This window comes from Pholcus phalangioides, unplaced genomic scaffold (genome assembly GCF_987345545.1).
Source record: "Pholcus phalangioides strain wild (caught in Gottingen) unplaced genomic scaffold, Ppha-v1.0 ptg000020l_1, whole genome shotgun sequence".
Lineage (NCBI taxonomy): Eukaryota > Metazoa > Arthropoda > Arachnida > Araneae > Pholcidae > Pholcus > Pholcus phalangioides.
In genome coordinates this window covers 12,157,901-12,177,255 of record NW_028301613.1, presented here as the reverse complement: position 1 = coordinate 12,177,255, position 19,355 = coordinate 12,157,901, and the positions used below count along the sequence as shown (strand labels likewise).

Sequence of the window (19,355 nt, the reverse complement as noted above, 5' to 3'; positions counted from 1 at the left end):
ACAAAAAAGGATAAAGAAACCTGCCAACCACACGCAAAACAAGAATTTTCCTGAACATCAAACTCTTGATGTTGCATTGGATCGCAGTTGAACCTGTCGTAGCTTGTTATATGGAAGATTTGTTCATTGAAAATTTCTAGTGGCAAAGCGGAGTTGGCGTTAAATTGTCCATTTGACCATTTTTGTCGCACCACAGTCATTTTCACCTACAATTTATTGCAAATTACAAATGGCAGCCTTTTTTATCTCACCGAGAGGTTGGTGCGCTAACCCCACGATGTGGGACTTCCTGCAGTAGTTTTTCTGTGGTCATGTCGCCGTTTCTGTTGTACCCCCTGTGTCAGGAAAGTTGGACAAAAACAGGACAAAACAGGTATCTTTCAAACCACGCACAACTCAGGTCCAGCACCATCTATGGGCGATTTACTACCTACTGAGTTGTGCTGGAAGTGTAACTGTGTGTACCTAACAGTCTGAGCACGTATGTAGTGTTGTTTGATTCAATGCTGCCATCTATATTTAAGTGAAGTGAGTGATGTATTATGACTGAATTACATTTGTACTGTTTGTAGGTCTGTTGCTCTCTGTGGCGAGACTTTTTAAAGGGGTGATCGGCTCGCATTTGCGCCTTGAAGTTGGGAACCACAGAAAACCAACTTCAGCCGACCACCACTGTGGCGATGGTGGGGTTTGAACCCAGGACCTCGAACCGCAAGTCTGTCACTATGACCATTCGACCACCGCAGTGGCCAAATCGAGTATCGAACTCCCGACACCTCTAAACATCCTTTGGCACTTTAGGTGAGTATCTTATCTACCTGGGCTACTGTGTCTGTGTTAAATCAGTGGCCGCTATATTGGAGTTTGACTGCAGTTAAAATTACTGCACTGATATGACAAAATGCACTAGAAAAAACAACTTTTTAATGATTTTAAATAACTTGCATACATTTTAAAAGGAAAGAAAGACTCACCCGGGCAAAGGACCACCATTTTCAAGATCATACACTTGGTAAGGATTCAAGAGTCTTCTGAATGATGATATAAGCTCCATCCCCTGACCTCCACCACTTTTTACATTGACAAAGACGAGAAGGGGCTGATACATGGGAAAAACAAATAAAACATATAATATGCAAACACACACATTAACTAGAGAATAGAAGTAATTACAGCTAATGGCTTTGAGATTTGATTGTTTTCAAAATGAGTTTACTTCATTGATAATGTTTGTCCTTTGAATACTGACACACAATTTTGTGATAATAGAGACTATTTTGTGATAATAGGTTCGAGCCAAACATTGAGTCTCATCACTGACAAACCTCAAAAAAAAAATTTCATCATCCCTCTTTACTAAGCTAACCCATAGGATCCAGTGTAATCTGTAACTTTGGCCACTTGGGTTCCTTTTCTATCGCCACCTTAGTTCATTCCTTCACTTCTCTAATGGGACTATATTGCCTACTTTGAGAAGGACTGCCATAGAGCGATATGCAAATCCATCCTTTTCCACAATAAACATGCAAATGATCCAGGAAGTCATAAAAGTTTTACATGGTGCTTGAGCTGTTTCAGCTTACTTTTAATAAGCTTACTTTTTCTTGCTGCAGCATGGGAAAATGGAGAAAATTCATCTGATTTTTGACAAAGAGCCAATTATTATGCCCCACTGGCATTGATATCATTGTTTATCTTTTTCTCTCATTCTCTACACCATTACTTAAAAACCAATCCAACAAAATTCTGGAGTTACCTTAGACCTAAATCTGTTGGTCCCACTTCCCTGAGAAGTTCAAATAAATATACATTTTCTCCTTCAGAGATGGCTACCGAATTCAATTTAGCTTTCTGCTCGGTTTTCTCAATAGACCCCTCTCCTCCCCAATACTCTTTTTTTGATTCTATCCACAACTCACCCCCTATATCCTTCTCCAAACAAGGTATCCTAAAACTTTTGAAAAAACTGAAACCCCATTCTGTTGGACCTGACGACATCCCAAATTCTATTCTTAAATTCTGTGCTGATGAAGTCGCCGACTATTTTTTAATCCTGTTCAATGTTTCACTAAATTCTGCTACCCTCCCAAACGACTGGAAAATCAATAAAATTATTCCTATCCACAAACGGGTTCACTTTCCAATCCCCTTAACTTCAGGCCAATAGCAATCACCTCCTCCTGCTGTAAAATCTTCGAGCATATTGTAGCAAAAGAAATCTGTATCCACTTAGACTCCATCAGCTTCTTTTTCCCCAACCAACACGGCTTTAGACAATCTCTCTCTACTACCTCCCAACTGGCCCTCTTCATCCACGACCTCTCTGAAGCCATTGATAAAAACCTACAAACTGATATCGTATTCCTAGATTTCTCTAACGCCTTTGATAAAGTTCCCCACGATAAACTTCTCCTCAAACTCTCCTGCCTTGGCCTTAACGTTCAATTACTTAATTGGGTGGAGGCTTCCCTAAAACACCGTAAACAGTTTGTTCATTTTAATAATCATAACTCATCATCCGCCTCCGTAAAGTCTGGGACCCCTCAAGGATCGGTCCTCTCCCTGTTACTTTTCCTAATTTACATCAATGACCTTCCTCAATCCCTCAACTTCACCACTAGACTTTTTGCTGATGACTGTGTAATTTACCGTATCATTCACCATCAATCTGATCAAGAACTTCTCCAACATAACCTGGCTTCCATCGCCGACTGGTGTTCCCTATGGCAAATGCCAATGAATATCTCAAAAACGGTTCACATGAAAGTTACCCGTAAACTTCTTCCTCTTGAATACTCCTACTCTTTACCGTTATCCCAAGTTTCACATATCAAATACCTTGGTGTCATTATTTCAGCCGACCTACGTTGGAACAAACACATCGACTACATTTACCAGAAGTGTCTTAACAAACTTTTCTTCCTCCGCCGCAATCTTAAACACTCTACTCGGGATATCAGACTTCTCTGTTACCAAACTTATATATGCCCCGTCCTCTCCTATGCCGCTGAAATCTGGGACCCTTACACCTCCAGTAATACAGACAAACTTGAATCAATTCAAAATAAATCCGCCCAATTTGTTCACGACTGCTGGTCATCTTTCATTTCTGTGTCCAAACTTAAAAATGAACTTCATCTCCTCCCTCTCTCTACTCTTCGTCTCATTTCTCGATTAACATTGCTTTATAAAATTTTCCATGGTCAGTTCAACATAGATACTTCTGGTATCTTAGCCAAACCATCCTACATCTCTAGAAGACTCAACCATTCCCTTAAAATAAAACCTATTTTTGCTTCCACTGACTGCTTTAAATACAGCTTCTTTCCTCATACCATTGGTGAATGGAACAAACTCCCAAGCTCTATTGTTGAATCTCCCTCTATCACTAGTTTTTTATCCAACATCAAACAATATTTTTGTCATTCTCAATCGCATCCTCTTGTATAGGCCCAAGGGCCAACAATATTGTATAAATAAATAAAATAAATTGTATATCTTTGAAACAGTGCCGGTGAGGCTGTTCATGCTATGCAGTATGTATCGAAGATGATCAAAAAAATACTATGCTGGGCAGAACTGGTGTGCCATCTCGGGGCCTTTTTCCTTTCCTTCTATCCTTCTTGAAAGGGTTATTATCATGCAAAATAAGTGTAAATATTTGTGGGGACCCCACGACAATGCCTTGGCTGCCCAAGCCTAGTTACGGGCCCGATATGCTGGGATAGGATAAACTTCAGATAAAGTCTTGTCTAGAGGCAGGAAGGACACCATTCATAAATGCAACAAAAGTGGTCAAAACCAAGGGTCTTCAATGTTATAGACATTGTGAACAAAATTGAAGCTTACCAAGAAACAAGCGGATCAAATCATAAAGGGGATCAGAACAGCAAGATGGTATCCAGATGACAAGAGCTCGATGAACACTTACACTGATGTGATACAGTTGTACTATGGTGCTTTAACGAATGGGCCAACAGGCCCGAATAAGCAAGAGCCACATATTATTGAAGACATATTTATTCTGTAAGATTATTTCATCCATTAAATATTAATTTTCAATAATTCAGAACTCATTTCTTTCATTAAATATGAATTTTAACTTTTTGATAACTTATTTGTTTTTTTAATACTGAAACTAACTCCAATAATTCCAAAATTATTATTTTTCAGTAGTTATGAATTGTTCCTTCTCTGCTACCAAACTTATATTTCTCTCGTTCTTTCTTATGCAGCTGAGGTCTGGGACCCCCCACACCTCTAGTAACATCGACAAACTTGAATCTATCCAAAATAAATCCGCCCGCTTTATTCACAACTGCTGGTCATCTTTTAGTTGTTTCCGATCTTAAACTCAAACTTAATATCCACCCACTCGCTACTCACTGATTTATCTCCCGCTTAGCCATGATTTACAAAATTATTCATGGTAATTTAAATTTTGATACATCCGGTATTTTGTCTAGACCTTCCTTTGTTTCCAATAGACTTGGACACCCCAAAAAATTAAAAACTATTTTTGCCTCTACAGATTGTTTTAAATTCAGTTTCCTTCCCAATACCATAGTTGAATGGAACAAACTCCCCTCTACTATTGTTAACTCCCTCACGATCTCCGATTTCTTGTCTAATGTTTCAAAGCATATGTGTAATCTACCGCATCCTCTTGTATAGGCCTTGGGCCAACAATATTGTATAAATAAATAAATAATTTTGAAATTATTTCTTTTATTGGGTGGCCCTAGAAGAAATAGAAATGAAGAATGAAGAGAAATAGAATAGAAATGCTGAAAAGCATTTCTATAAATTATATGACTTCCACCCCATCCCCCAGTAGTATAAGAGACCCAAAAAAGGCCCAGGCTCCCAAACTCATTAGGAAAGCCCTTGTAATAAAGTTGATCCTGCTTATAACGTTCCCGCTCAGTGTAACTTATTTTTTGTGGTCTCCGAACTCTTGCTAATACTAACCAAGATTTCCCGTTTAAAGCGTTTTCCTGCTTACAATGTTTTCATATTGGTTTTTTGAAAAGCAGGATACACTGTGTATCAAATGCACAGTGTGAATATAAAAGGCATTTCATAATTCTAAATATGCAGCCTGATGACTTTATAAAGTTCTTTGGCATGTTTTTTTTTCTTTGTTTCTCAATGTTTAGTAGATATTTTCTCTAAATCTTTGGCGGACCCAAAGATAGTTCCAAGGGCTGCAATGTGGCCCATAGTCATGTGTTGAAGACCCCTGATCTAGATATGAGTCTGCACGCATGCACAGTTCATTTTTCCCAGTTGCCTATACAGAAGAACCAACATCATATTAGGTAACTGGCTTCATTGTTTTGGCTCAACTCCGTATATTTAGCGGTACATATTGATCCGTATTATTGATACATATTGATCCGTACATCCGTATTTTAGCGGTATATTGATTCAGGTAAAAACAAAAAGAATGCGATCATACTGAGCACCAAGAAACTAGAAACTTTTATTGTGTGGATTTTCAATTTCCAGATGTTCTGTTCAATTGCCCGAGTGGCATGGTGGTAAGATGCTCATCTACCATCGTGAAGGTGGCTGTCACGGTCCTGGGTTCGAACCCAAGGGAGGATATAGATATTTTCCCTAGCGACCATCGATAGACAGTGCCTTCATTTCCAACCCATCTCACTAATGGCAGTAAATTGCAATATATTTATATGGCCAGAGTTGGTGTTTGATAAAGTAGTAGATGGTCTGTTCACATCTGCAGGGTTTGGAGGGGTATCTTCAGTGTGCATGGAAGTAGAATAGTTATTTTTATTGTCCACAGACAACTAAGATTAAAGCTTGATCTGGGCTGGTATTTATAAGGTCAGGCTTACTTTGTATCAGGGTGGTGTCAGGTTGATCTGACCAATCACACTAATTATTACAGACATCGATGTCTGGCTGGATTGTATAAATAACTAGCTATAATACTCGGTCAAACTCAGGTGACTTGAAGTGCTTCTTCTTTCTTGTTGGAATAGTGATGGTGTTTCTGGATCTTGATGGTCTATTAGGTGATGAGTATAGAAGCTGTCAAACACTATCTTGATCTCAACAGAAAAGATGAATGAGCCAAGTCAATTGAGCTCTTGGCTCCTAGTCTTCTTTCTATATGGTATTTTTTGGTGTGTTTTTTGTCAATTAAACCCCTAATATAGACAAGATACTTTGTATAACACAGATGGAAGAAATGTATTCCCACTCTCTTTTTTTTTTATCTCTTTTCTCCTCACCTTTACTTTAATACCAGATGTGCCCCACTCCCAATACGGCATAGATTTTATTATCACAAAACTTTATTGCAACCCTAAGAATAAAAGTTGTTTTTTCCTTCCCATTCTTTCCATACTTCTGTTAAGTGATTTCCCCTCACCCCATCCATATAATGTATCTTGTTACTATACATACAGGGAAAAAAACACATAGGAGATGGTAAGAAGGTGAGGGTGAAAGAAATCTACTGTACTATTTTTTCCACTTCCATCTCTAACATACAAACTAGGAAATGAGATTTTTGAGAATTATCGCTGATATTTTAAATAGAGATCGTTTATCTTTGTTACCAAAAGCCTGTATATGATGGGGGTTAAATTGAAAGAAATTTATTTACTCAGAATTCAAAAGATCAAAGGCTTCACTCACCCTGATTCCTTGTGGAACCATATCAGGTTGGAGATTTGGCAGGAGGAGGACTAGTAGGTTTTTGTCATCATACATCGTCTCACGGAGCATATAAAAAGCTTTGACCGCAATGTCAGCATTGTCGTAAGTTATTATAAGGGAGCCATACTCATAATAGATTGGACCTAAGTCACGAAACTTGTACGCTAATTCAATGGAGACAAAAAAGTATTATGTAGCATTTTAAAACACATAAGTAAAACAGAAGTATGTCTACAAAGCACATTTGTGTATTGAATGTTACAGTAAAACCTAGATCAACTATCTAGACAAAATGGGCCTGGAATCACTTTGAATACTGAGAAACTTAGTTGATATAGATGAGGGTCTAGTACAGACACCTTCAACCCATTACTCCCAAGCACTGCAGGGCTCTCTGAAGTACACAGCGTGCTTGATACTCATGTCAAATTTTGTGCTCGCAAGCACTCTTTGTCAACATCCCAATTAAACATCTTGTATAGATTGCATTCAAGGATTGAAATCATCATCATTTCATGAATTCGTATGTCAAACTTGCAGTAGGGTGCTCTTTTTTTATGATGGGTGCAGGCAGTGCTTGTGACTGGAAAAAGGTTAAAGACCTATAGTCTAGTAGCTGAATGAATGCTGCTGATTCTGTGACAGGTAAACTGCAATCACATAACCAAAGATAAGTGCATCCCCTGATGGATGAGAATCGCCATAATTGCCACCTACAGTTTGTGGATTATATTTTAAAAAAACCAGTCAAATTTCTTAGGGCAGATTATAGACTGTGCTATATGTTATCAGTTTTTCCCCTTATGTTAATAATATGACTTTTAAATCGTAATGACTTTTGCGTGCCACAAAAATAGGTCAGACTTTGAATCAAACTAACTTCTGGATAAAAGGTGCAAAGACAATGTTCAATATCTCATTGGAAAAAAAAACATTTAAAAGTTTCTAATGATAAGAGTTTGATCTCAGTACGACGAAAATGATTAAGATAGATTAAGTTCCTGACTTGCAGGGAATTCTAGAAAACAAAAAGCCATTAATACTCTACTACTTAGCATATTCATACTAAAAATTCCCAGTGTGTCTCAACACAGCCTACCCAGATTATTTCCTCTCAGAGATGTTTGAATAAAAATGAATATTTTTAAAAATACCGTGTGAAATTTACAAGTACAAAATATATGCGGCTGTGGATTATAGGCAGGAAATTGTTGTATTTGCTCATCCACCACTATTCAATTATAATGGAATGAAAATTTATTATCATGGTAAATAGGAATAAAAAATAATGCCCCCATGACAGGAATTGGGCATCCTCTCTGTAGATATTTACGATAGTCTAGTAAAGTTAGAACTGAAACCAGTATTAGAAAACAGAACATACCAAGCACAACCAGGCTCTGTTGCTTATACGCTATAAGCTCATTGAAGCTATACAGCTGAGGACACCATGACTGTGCCAAAGAAAATTCTGAGTTACAAGGAAAAAAAATTTGGGTCCCTATCCAGGGACTTAAAGAACCCCGTCATGCAAGTGCACATGTATAACAATTTTAGAAATCATGTGCAAGGTCAGGCAAATACAAAAATAATCATCGAGTTCTGGGGGTCCTATTTATGGTGTCAACACGACTCTTCAACAGTATGCATTCAGATACGAGATTCAAAGTAAGATATGCAAGTATAAATATATATAAAAAGTGTGAGACTGTACAAATAAAATAGGGAGGGCTCTGGCATGGGAGGGACTCTGTTCATACTAGTGTTTACAGTATTATAATTGGCAAAATAAACTTACGCTTTCCCAACATTTCTAAAAGAAGCATCTCATACTGTCTTTGAGAAAGATTTGGTGGAAGATTCCCTACAAATAGTGCTACAGACGAACTTTGCAAGTCCTCTTTTTGCCTTAAGCAGAACCTCGTCAACTCTTTTTGTCTTATGGATTCCTACCAGAAAAATAAAAAAATATTCATCAGCAATTGTGATAATTTGTCATATAATTATGATTTTGTCCTTCCAAGATGAATGAAAAAAACTTACTCTTGCTATGTTTTTTAACAGTTCCCATGGACTTTCTTGGTTGTCCATCGGCCTTTCATGAACAGCTGAAACAATAATGCCAACATTATCGTATCTTTGAGTGAAAATCTCTAGAAATTCATTGCAATCTCATAAGGAAAAAATAATCTAATCTTAAAAGAATTTGTTTATATTTTACTGTTCAATGCCAGTGTCATAGTTTTTGACAAATGAATCACTTTCATTTCTGGCTCTTGGCAGAGCGTCATAAATGTTGTTTAAGCCTCCGCAGGTCCTAAAAATACAGAAGCCAACTGATTGCTATTGGATAACATCAGAACCCCAAAACCTAGAATAGCCCTCATGTATCCAACTGCTTTGTTACGCAAAAACTGTTGTTTCCCCTATACACACTAGCATGTGCACCATAATTTTGACTGATAAATGCTAGTTACTGTCCAAGATCATGAAGTATAGTAAATACATAATTATTTTTTCCATCCAGACAGAAGTTTTCAATAACTCTACTTGTTAAACTAAGCAAACAAGAAATTGACAAACCCTCACATACACTCCCTTCCCAAATAACCTAAAAAACCATCAATTTTTCTGCTTTGGCAGAATCCCTATGTATAATTACAATCTACTACACTTATATTATTTGGCAATATATCTATGATTCCTTCTTCAATTAAAAATAGTTACACAAATTTTATTGATAGGATTTAATAGGAAAAGTACAACAAAAACCAAAAAGTAGAACAAAAGTATATAAAAGTAGGACAAGTGGAAGCCCTGAATAATGAAAAGCACTGGTTGGAGCTAGGAAGAATACTGAGTAACTTGTATGCCAGATGGATGCTTCAGCATTGATTCATTGATTCATGCACTGGCAGGCAAAACACCTTTAGTCAGTGGGGCAATACCAACATAGCCAGCTTTCTTTAACTGCTCTACACAATGGCTATAAAACTTCGAAACTTTTTTTCCTAATCTTATTTCATTACTATGTTAGGTGCCTTAGTTTTCTTATGCACAACCCTCCCAAGGGATGCTGTGCAGTTGCTTTTAATAGATTCAGTATGTCCACTTTCCCTCTCTTAGCATTTATAGCCAAAGGACATCTCTCATTCACCACAAAATATGTTTTTTTCCAAAGAGCATTTCAAAGTCTACTGCTACTTAACTGTACATACATCTCGTAAATATTTCTCTGAGGAACTTTAATGAATCGGTGCAAGCTGGAATGTGTGTTCTGAGTGTACATGTATCTCTAACATATTTAGATTGCCAAAGTTATGCTTGTTTTGTGTTATACTGCTGCCAAAGTTATGCTTGTTTGTTGTTGAGAAAAAGTTATGCTTGTTGTCAAAGTTATGTGTTATACTGCTGCTGCCACCTGTCTACCACATTTTGAAATGAAAACGGCAGATGCTAGAATTTTTGTGTTATGTGAGTTTTGTGTTAATCTTTATGGGCATCGTATAATATTTTATCATGTGTATATATTGTTTGTAATTTGTGTTAATTGCATTTTTAATTGGGTTGCTGTATTTTTGAAACATATGACAACCATATTTTTATGGGCATCTTTTTATCAGCCACCTCGTTGGGCATTTTGCCTGTTGTGGCGTTGTATTTGTATTTGTATTTGTATAAGTATCGTGCCATTTTACAGTACAAGACATTTCAACTGAAAATACGAAATAATCTAGTTTGATACTGGAAAATATGCTTGTTGTCGCCGCATGAAAAATCATGAAATTTATCAGAAAGGAAAAAAAGATAGAAAATAAAACTACTAAACTAACAGCCTTTGTCTAATGAGACTTCACTGAGCCTATATTTCAGGACATCATTAGGGTCCAGCCCAAACTTCTCAAGAGATTTCTCCATCACAAAATCGACATCATTGTCACCTGTGACTGGTATCACTTGAGCGCCGTCCAGGTTCCTAAAATTTAAAACAAGCATTTAAAAAAAAAACTAACCAACAAGACTTTCCCCGACTGAGCCATAATTTTATAGAATTAGACATTTTAGGACCATTCAAGTGTTGCGTAATAGATGTCAAAAATGGCCAAATTATACTATTTCCCCTTGTCAGCAAAATTAAGCAAATCCTTTACCCCATCCCGTCAACAAAATTGAGTAAGCTGGATCAAAGCCTCCTAGATAGGCTTCAGCTGGTCATACCACGGCTATGTAACAAGGACTGTTTCATCCCTTTGAAGTCACGCTTGCCACCTTGGCTCAGTAGGCATGGTCCCAGAGTTACAGCATGACGTCACTGCTCAAATACTTTTTTTAGCACATGAAACGTAAACAAAAAGCAACACCAATTTATTGTTTTAAGTGAGCAATTTCCCATTCATGGTGTTGTTTTAGTGTCACAGGTATGCACATGATATTTTTATAATCTTTCTATAATTAATCTACTAGCTGTTACCTATGGCTTTGCTTGCGTGGATTTGGTAATCTGAAAATTGTTCCGAGATGAGATTTCCTCCATATAATATTTGAACCCCCCTCCCCCCCAGAAAGCTAAATTTTCAGAAATCCCGTCTTAGTGAGTGTCTCTATGTCTACAAAATATACATATATTCTATAAATTACAAAATATAATACTGAGCAAATTTCATATATATTGCCTCAGTGGTTTGAGCTCAGCTATGATTGTCACATATAACCTTTGAACATCCCGCCCCCCTTCCTTATGACCCCCTTAGAGGTTGAATTTTGAAAAATCCCTCCTTAGTGACCTTAGTGAGTCTCTACATTACAATATAAAAATACTGATTAAACTTCGTATTTATAGCTTCAGCGGTTTATGCTTGGCATGATTTCTCTATGTTCCCCATGTAACGAATCATAAGCACCAGGACAGGGTTAAGTATCAAATATAACTTTTGAATCTTCCCCCCCCCCCCAGGAGGCAAATTTTAAAAGCCCCTTCCTTAATGAGTCTTTACTTGTAAAATGAAACTATTGGCTGAATTTCATATTTATAGTTTCAGCGGTTCAGGCTTAGTCATGATGAGTCAGTCAGAGAATTAGCCAGGACATATCATTTTATATACAGGGAGTATAGCAAACAAGAAGTATGATATTTTACTGGTGAATCGTTGATCCTAGAGGTATACTTCCAGTTAGAAAAAGTTTCGAAACAACGTGTAGTACTCAGATATGTCAGTCATGTTTCACAGGTTTTGTGTATAGTTATTAAAATAAAAAAATTAACTTTTTATACAATCCCCATGTGCTCCAAAACACAGATACAAAGTTGTTTCCCTGTTTTTTCTGATGCCAACAAAAAACATTTCACATTTCTAATTCACTGAAATGTTCAAATTAGAAAAATGAACGAAATTTGGGGGGGGGGGGGAAGTTAAATGCATGTAAAATGGTTTTTCTGCATTTAGAGTTGTTTTGCCCAACTTTCCTCAGTTTTTGGGAATGTTAATGCAAACTAACGTCTGACACGGTAGAAAAGAGGGTGCACTCGGTTCTGTTTGAGCAATGATGTCAACTTGTGTATGGACTCTGGCACGTCATGAAACAGCCCTTATTATATAGCCCTGGGTCATATAGGTCTGTGCTTCTAAAAAGATGAAAAAAAAAATTTTCAATTGAAGTATTGAAGAAAAATACCTTCATAGAGTCGATTTGGCTCATAAGATTCCCACTTTTTTCTTGTGTGCTTTCCAGCTTAGTAGGACTCATTTTCATGGTAGTTTCGGTTCTGTTCCAATTTTATATTTTCACTCTCAATTGTTTATGTATTCATCATCACACCCCCACCCCACCTGGTCATAAAAAGTAGGCTAAGCAAAGGTGGGGACCCCCCCCCCCACCCAGTGCTTGCATAGCACCCCGAATGGCTCCCTTTTCACTTCATTTTCATGAGATTTTTAACGCAAAGGGACAATTTCTCGCTCTCTTTTTACTTGAAGCTTATGCTAGCACATTTTCTGCTTTGTTGAAATTACTTATTAAACATATATTTTCATAGCAGATACATTTTTATTTTATTAAAAACCTTACCCTAATTTCCCCGGATAGACCTTTAGGTAACCAGAATCCGGATCGGGTGGTCGGAATCTAATAAATATGGCAGATCTTTGTCCTTCTCGTTTTGTTATGTTCTGTAATGGAGTCGGTTCTTCTAAAACTTTTTCATTAGAATCTATGAAAAAGAAAAAAATCAAGACATCATATATTCCAGCTTTAACACATGTAAATACAAGTATTAAAGCTCAGCATTTTCAGTACGATTCAACCTTTGTTATGAAATGATATCATTCCTAGAGAGAGTGTGAGATAGACTGCTTTTTCTCAGCCCAAAACATCAAGAAAATAGACCTTTTTTGGATTTTATGCCATGGTGAACTCTGAAAGAAAAGTTATCTGGTCTCCACCCATAATTGAACCCAGGTGATCTTGCAAACCGGGCAAGTGCATTACCATGTACACTTTACCACACACCAACTCCAGTCATATATCCCCAGACAGCAATTTCCAACCAGTGGAGTTGGGTGGTAAATGAAGGCACCGTATATCTGTGGTCGCCCCAGGCTTGGAAGTTAAACTTGTTTCTGACATTCTATGCCCGGATTCGAACCCAATTAATAGTGGAAGACAAGTACCACTGTGCCACTCAGGCACACACCATATACACCACTGGAGACATGGCCTTGCGTTCCTTATTTCATGCAATGTGGTATGAAGCGCCAGAGTAAAGGCATTAGTAGCTTTCCTTAACTTCAGCAAATGGTCCCCAAATGGGATAGTAGACAGCTTAGAGAGAGTGAGGAAAAAAAGGAGGCTACTAATGCCCTTACTTTGGCACTTCAAGCCACAGTGCATGAAATAAGGAGGGAAGGGTCATATCTCCATTGGTGTATATGGTAGTGCACTTGCCCAGTTTGCATGAGGACCTGTGTTCGGTTCCTGGCGAAGACCTTTGACCTTTGAAGACTGGGCACACCCTGCTTCCCATCTCAGACAGATATTGAAGCGCTCCCGAAGGATAGGTGCGTCCGGAAAGTTTTACATATTAAAAACAACATAACTTGACCACCTCAGATGAAGGCAGCAAAATAAAATAATTTACATAAAAATTGATCGCCAACTCCTGAAGTCATATAACAAATAAAATCTAAACAATTAACGCCAATGGGCAATCAAAATTATAAACGGGATTATAAGATGGTGGTGTATAGCCGTCCATCTCATAAGAATATAGTAATCGTCAATTGATCGAATGATTGCCGATAATCTTGGAATATAAAATTTTGAATCACAGTGAAGTAGTTGCAGTCATCATCGTCTAGGCCGCAAGTTGTTAGCGGAATTGTCACTGAAATCGTCACCGGTGACCAGATGGCTTTTCTTCCAGAGTTTTTAGATGGCTTCCACCTTGACATAATATACAGGAAAAGGTCCCTGATATCATTCCGTTCATTTGTATGCGATCATGCACGAGAGAATGGAATCTAAAACCAGTTTCTTCAATGCCTTGGTGAAAGAATGTTGCATTGATGAATGAATGTAACATGTGTGATGTAGAGCATTGATATTTCCTTAGAATGAATGTCATACTTTAATGTATCATGCTTTCTGTTCATAAACATGCTCTCTAAAACACTGAATACAAATAACACATATTTGTTATGGCATTGAAATTGGATATGACAGCCAATATTAATGGGCATACAAAGGAGGGGGGGGACAAATAAAATTCAAAACTTTTTTTCTTACTCTTCCTCTCACCGTTGCTTTGGCCAGCACCTCATGAGATAGTGATGATAAGTTGCCTTTCTAGTGGATCAAGGGCTACCATGTGGGTCAAGTCAACAATGCTTTCAGTTTACTGGCTGAATATTCAAGACTGATATCTTGATGGTGGGCTACAAACTGGCGTGCCTATTGTGTTGTGTATATCTCTCTTCAAATATCTCAAGAAATATCACTTGTACAGGGCTGTTTCAATTCATGGGCTAACTTGGACCTCTTGGCAATGGACAGGCCTCAGATGAACTTGCACAGCAAATGCCATCAATTGTCTAACCTGTAGGAAGGCCTCTGTGCATCGTTAAGCTCAAAGGAGCTCCATGATGCAGTTAAGATATCCCTTCTTTTTTAGGCCAGACTGAACTCTTTTGTGGGCCACGTTTTGCCTACAGACCAAGGGCTGTGCAACCATGTTATAAAACGTTTTTGTAACACTTAAGCCAGGTTTTCTACAGTGTGCGCAGCGTAAAAGTGCTGATTGGTCAAAAAACCTGAATTTCAGGTTTTTAACCAATCAGCATTTTCACGCTGCACACGGCGAAAAAGTTCTATTCCTAAGAAAACCCGGCTTAAGGATGAATTTTTCCTTCTCGAAAATTTACCAGTGTGTAAAACACCTCCCCCCATTAGAATGGATTTTTGGACAAAGTTATCTCAGCAGTTATTGATGTCACCCCTCAGTTCACTCCCCATTGAGTCAGACAAGGCTTTTGGTAAAAAAATTAGAAGTAAATTAATGGTTTTGCTGACAGTGGGGTATACAAATTTTGATGCCTTACTCCTAGTTCAATTTTCTTTACCATTTGTCACTCAAATTTGCAACCCACTTTGAACTCGCTGCCCTGAACTATAGCCCACATACCCCCTCCCCTGCAAATATGCCTGTCTCTAACTCACTCTTTTAGTCATTCACATGCCTGCACAATGTTTTGGTCACTCACATGCTTAAACGATCCAAGTCACATTCCTTGGTTGCTCACTGGACTAGTCCCTCACACACTAGGTCACTCTTTTGGTGACCCACATGTTGGCACACTTGTTTGTTGCTCACATGATTTCACAATTATCTGGGTCACACATGTTTGCACACCATTTTTATTCCTAGCTCAATAGATCAATCTTTTGGTCCCTCACTGGAATGGTCCCTTGCTCTCTAAGCAGAGAAATGATTTATCATTTCTTTGCCTATGGGCTATATAAATTTGTGGCCCTCCTACTTGACCACATACATGGTCATTTTTTTGACACTCATTCCCAAAATTTGCTGCCCATAAGAACATGCCACCCTGGGCCTGCTTAGTCTCCTCCCCTGTAAATGCACCTCTGGTAACAATGTGTTCTGGTGTTATCTTGTCCAAATTTCTGTGTTGTACCTCCCTGTCAGAAAAGATTCTGAGAAGAAATTGAGTATTGAACTTGTGACACCTCTGAACATCCTTTGTCAGAATAGACTTTATCGACCGGGGCTACTGCACCCTAAAGTGTGTGACATTTAGATTTAAGATAGTGTAAGCTTGAGTAGGTGTATTCTGCAAATGAGCTCAGACAGATTTTACATAAATTTCATGAGAATCTTAATTGTTTCACAAACAAAAACAATTCTCACCATATGCATCTGTGATGGCGTACAGTCTGGGATCATCATAAATATGAAATGCCCTCAGAGCTGTAGCCTAAAAACAACACAATATAAATTATGCACACACTCAGCAGTACATGTGGTTATCAGAATTAAGAAGCATTATCAAAGTAATCTTTTTTTTTGGATCAAAGTAATTCTGTATCTCGACTAGTGTTCTTTAATCTTTTCAAAACTGCAGACTGGTTAAAAATGGGAGAAATAGTTTTTAGAATAGAATAAAACTGGCAAAAAATACATGAATAAGAGAACTAATTTGCAAACCAGCAAAAAATACATAAGAATAATTAAGAAAAATAATTTGCAGACAGTAAATAAATAAACACCAAGGCAAGTGTGGCGTCACTTAACCTGTATATAAGTAGAGAACTACAATCGCTTGCGAGCACTGGGGCTAGAGCACTAACATGTGCTTTATAGACAATGGCTGACAGGTCATGTGTTTTAAACTAACAATGTTCTGTTGTTGATGATGTTTATTAAACTTGAATAGTTGAATTGCAATTGTAAGTCTTATCTCTTGAGTCAGATGATTTAGATACCAACAAGGTGGTCTTCAATAGTCATTAGAACCAATATTAATAGCATCGTGTCATTCCACCATCGCATGGTATAAAAGTGGCGAGAAGCCACTAAAATTGTAAACAATAAATAAGAGAAATAAATTGCAGACAATAAATAAATATGAAAAATAATTTGAAAACTGGGGAAAAACAATCTATGGACTGACAAAAACTACATATAGGCAACTAAGGGAAATAATTTGCAGACCCTTAATAAATGAATAAGCACGAAAAAAACATTTATGAACAGTAAATAAACAGGAACGATAATTTGTGGGCAGTAAATAAATAAATAAGAGAAATAAATTGCAAACAATAAATGAATGAGAAAAGCAATTTGAGGACTGATAAACATAGAAATAGGAGAAATAATTTGCAGACCAACTAAAAAATGCATGTATAGTAGAAATGAATTGTTTTCAATTATTTGATCATTTCTGTAGCCATAGTCATTTTCCGCACATGAGGGCTAATTAGACTGGGACCTATAATTTATTGCGGATTCCGAATGACATAATTTTTTTATACTCACCAAGAGGCTGATGCGCTAACCCCTCAGTGTGGGGCTCCCAGTGGTAGCAATGTTTTCCTGTGGTCATGTTGCCATTTCTGATGTACCCCTGTGTCAGGAAAGTTTCTCACAAGGACGAACTGGGTATCGAAATAGCAACACTTCCAAAAATCCTTTTGGTACCTGGGCTACCGTGCCCAATTGTATACAGCATCCTTACTCATGCTAATTAAGACTTGCACAGTTATCAAAGTACCACTTAATCACGTACCTCTGCGATATTCCTGTGTGTGTACTTTAAATCGTTACACACTGAAACTGATGTTTTTTCATTATGAAATCATAACACGATACATACACAAAATATATTTTTGCATATTAAACACATTTTTTGTACAAAATATTTGATACAGAACCCATCAAAACTAAAAATAGAACATGACAACAGGAAGTCTAGAAAGAGACTGACCACGATATGTTCTTTTGCAGCATTCCTGGAAACTGTGATTGTCCGAAATGTACGGTTTTTTATAGACCCATTTCCATCGTAAACCTTGATGACTTCTATAAAGGTAAATGATATTATAATTACTTCGGAGATAGGACAGGATTGAGCTATCAAAAATATATATATATAATAATTGATAGTAAAAAGATTCCAGGAATCAAAAGAAATTTTAACTTCTAAAAATTTCATTGCACACAACTGGGATAGTCATATTCAGTGGAAACAGTAGCAGAGTAGTAGAGATTGTCAGAGAGAATATCATATCAATTGCATTATGATCTAAGCTAAAAATATTTATTACAGTTGTTCATTTGATAATTTCTGTCGCACCACGGTCATATTCTGCACACGAGGGCTAATTAGACCGGGACCTACAATTTATCGCCGATTCCGAATGGCAGGCTTGTTTTTTTATACTCATCGAGAGGTTGGTGAGCTAACCTCTCGATGGGGGACTCCCTGCGGTAGCAATTTTTTGCTGCGGTCAAGTCGCCGTTTTTTTGTTGTACCCCTGTGTCAGGAAAGTTTTCTGACAAGGACGAACCGGGTATCGAACTCGCGACACCTCAAAACATCCTTTGGTACTTTAGGCGAGCATCTTATCGACCGGGCTACCGCGCCCCTTATTACAGTTGTTGAATGTGCAGAAGTCAAAATTTCTATTGACCCCATGGCTGTCTTCTAACCTCGGCGCTGAATGCAAAAACCTACACTCTACTCTATATACCATAATTGAAATTTGTTAAGGACAAGATTTAGAGAAAACTATGTAAACATGAAGCAAGCACTTTATGATATCATACTGTGCAAAGGGGTCATTTAAATATTACGTCAGCATCGAGGGGGTTTTCGGATTTGCTGACTTTTGATGACAGGGGGGGGGGGGGTTTGAAGGTTGCTTACGTCATCAACCACACCTTTCTGAAGATATGAAACATTCCAAGCTCTGCTGACAAAATTTTGCTGACAAGGGGGGGGGGGGGGTAAGGGGTCAAAAATGGCTGAAAATCTGCTTACATAATGCTTGAATGGCCCCAAAGAGAAAGAGAAGAATTTTTTCTTCTGACTACAGGAGGATAAAATTATGGAAGAATGAAGAAAAAGATTCTCACCTTCATCTTTATCTTTTTGTGCAAGATATTCATCATAGTCTTTTGATTTTAGATCACTAGAGGATGCAAATTCTTCCGATATGCTCCTTGCTGTGACAAAGATTAATAACAATAATTGAGTATATGCATTGCATATATCATCAATATTATAATATATGCACAGTTTTAGTTGTGCACGAACAGGGAATATTGCATATGACCAGTAAAATAACAAAACCCTCTTTTTCATGCATGTAAATGATTAGCTGCAAAAAATTATAGTGGTACATGTTGTACAATTAGCAAATTTAAGTCTTATGGTCTAGCGCATGTCATGTTTTCTAATGTATTTGGTAGAGAGTCTGATATTTAAAGTTTTATTTGGTGGAAAATCTGATATTTAGAGTTTTATTCGGTAGATATTAACATATTACTGATTTAGTAGAAAGTCTGATACTTAAAGTTGCATTTTGTCGAAAGACCTGGTATGAAGCCTGATAGTTAAAGTTTGTTTTGGTAGAAAGCCTCATATTTAAAG

The 19,355-nt window shown here is 37.4% G+C and overlaps 1 protein-coding gene across 2 annotated transcripts in view; it reads right to left on the bottom strand.

Annotated features, from left to right (window-relative positions):
• Positions 1-19,355, bottom strand: part of LOC149070978 (diacylglycerol kinase theta-like) — an 87,359-nt gene that overhangs the window by 27,858 nt on the left and 40,146 nt on the right. For both annotated transcript variants that reach the window (XM_089248364.1, XM_089248365.1), the window contains exons 7-15: positions 18,839-18,928; positions 17,688-17,782; positions 16,112-16,178; positions 12,757-12,898; positions 10,524-10,666; positions 8,734-8,798; positions 8,489-8,639; positions 6,670-6,854; positions 975-1,099 (exon numbers count right to left, since the gene is read on the bottom strand). In XM_089248364.1, the coding sequence (XP_089104490.1) occupies positions 975-1,099; positions 6,670-6,854; positions 8,489-8,639; positions 8,734-8,798; positions 10,524-10,666; positions 12,757-12,898; positions 16,112-16,178; positions 17,688-17,782; positions 18,839-18,928 (1,063 nt within the window). The remainder of the gene's footprint in view (positions 1-974; positions 1,100-6,669; positions 6,855-8,488; positions 8,640-8,733; positions 8,799-10,523; positions 10,667-12,756; positions 12,899-16,111; positions 16,179-17,687; positions 17,783-18,838; positions 18,929-19,355) is intronic.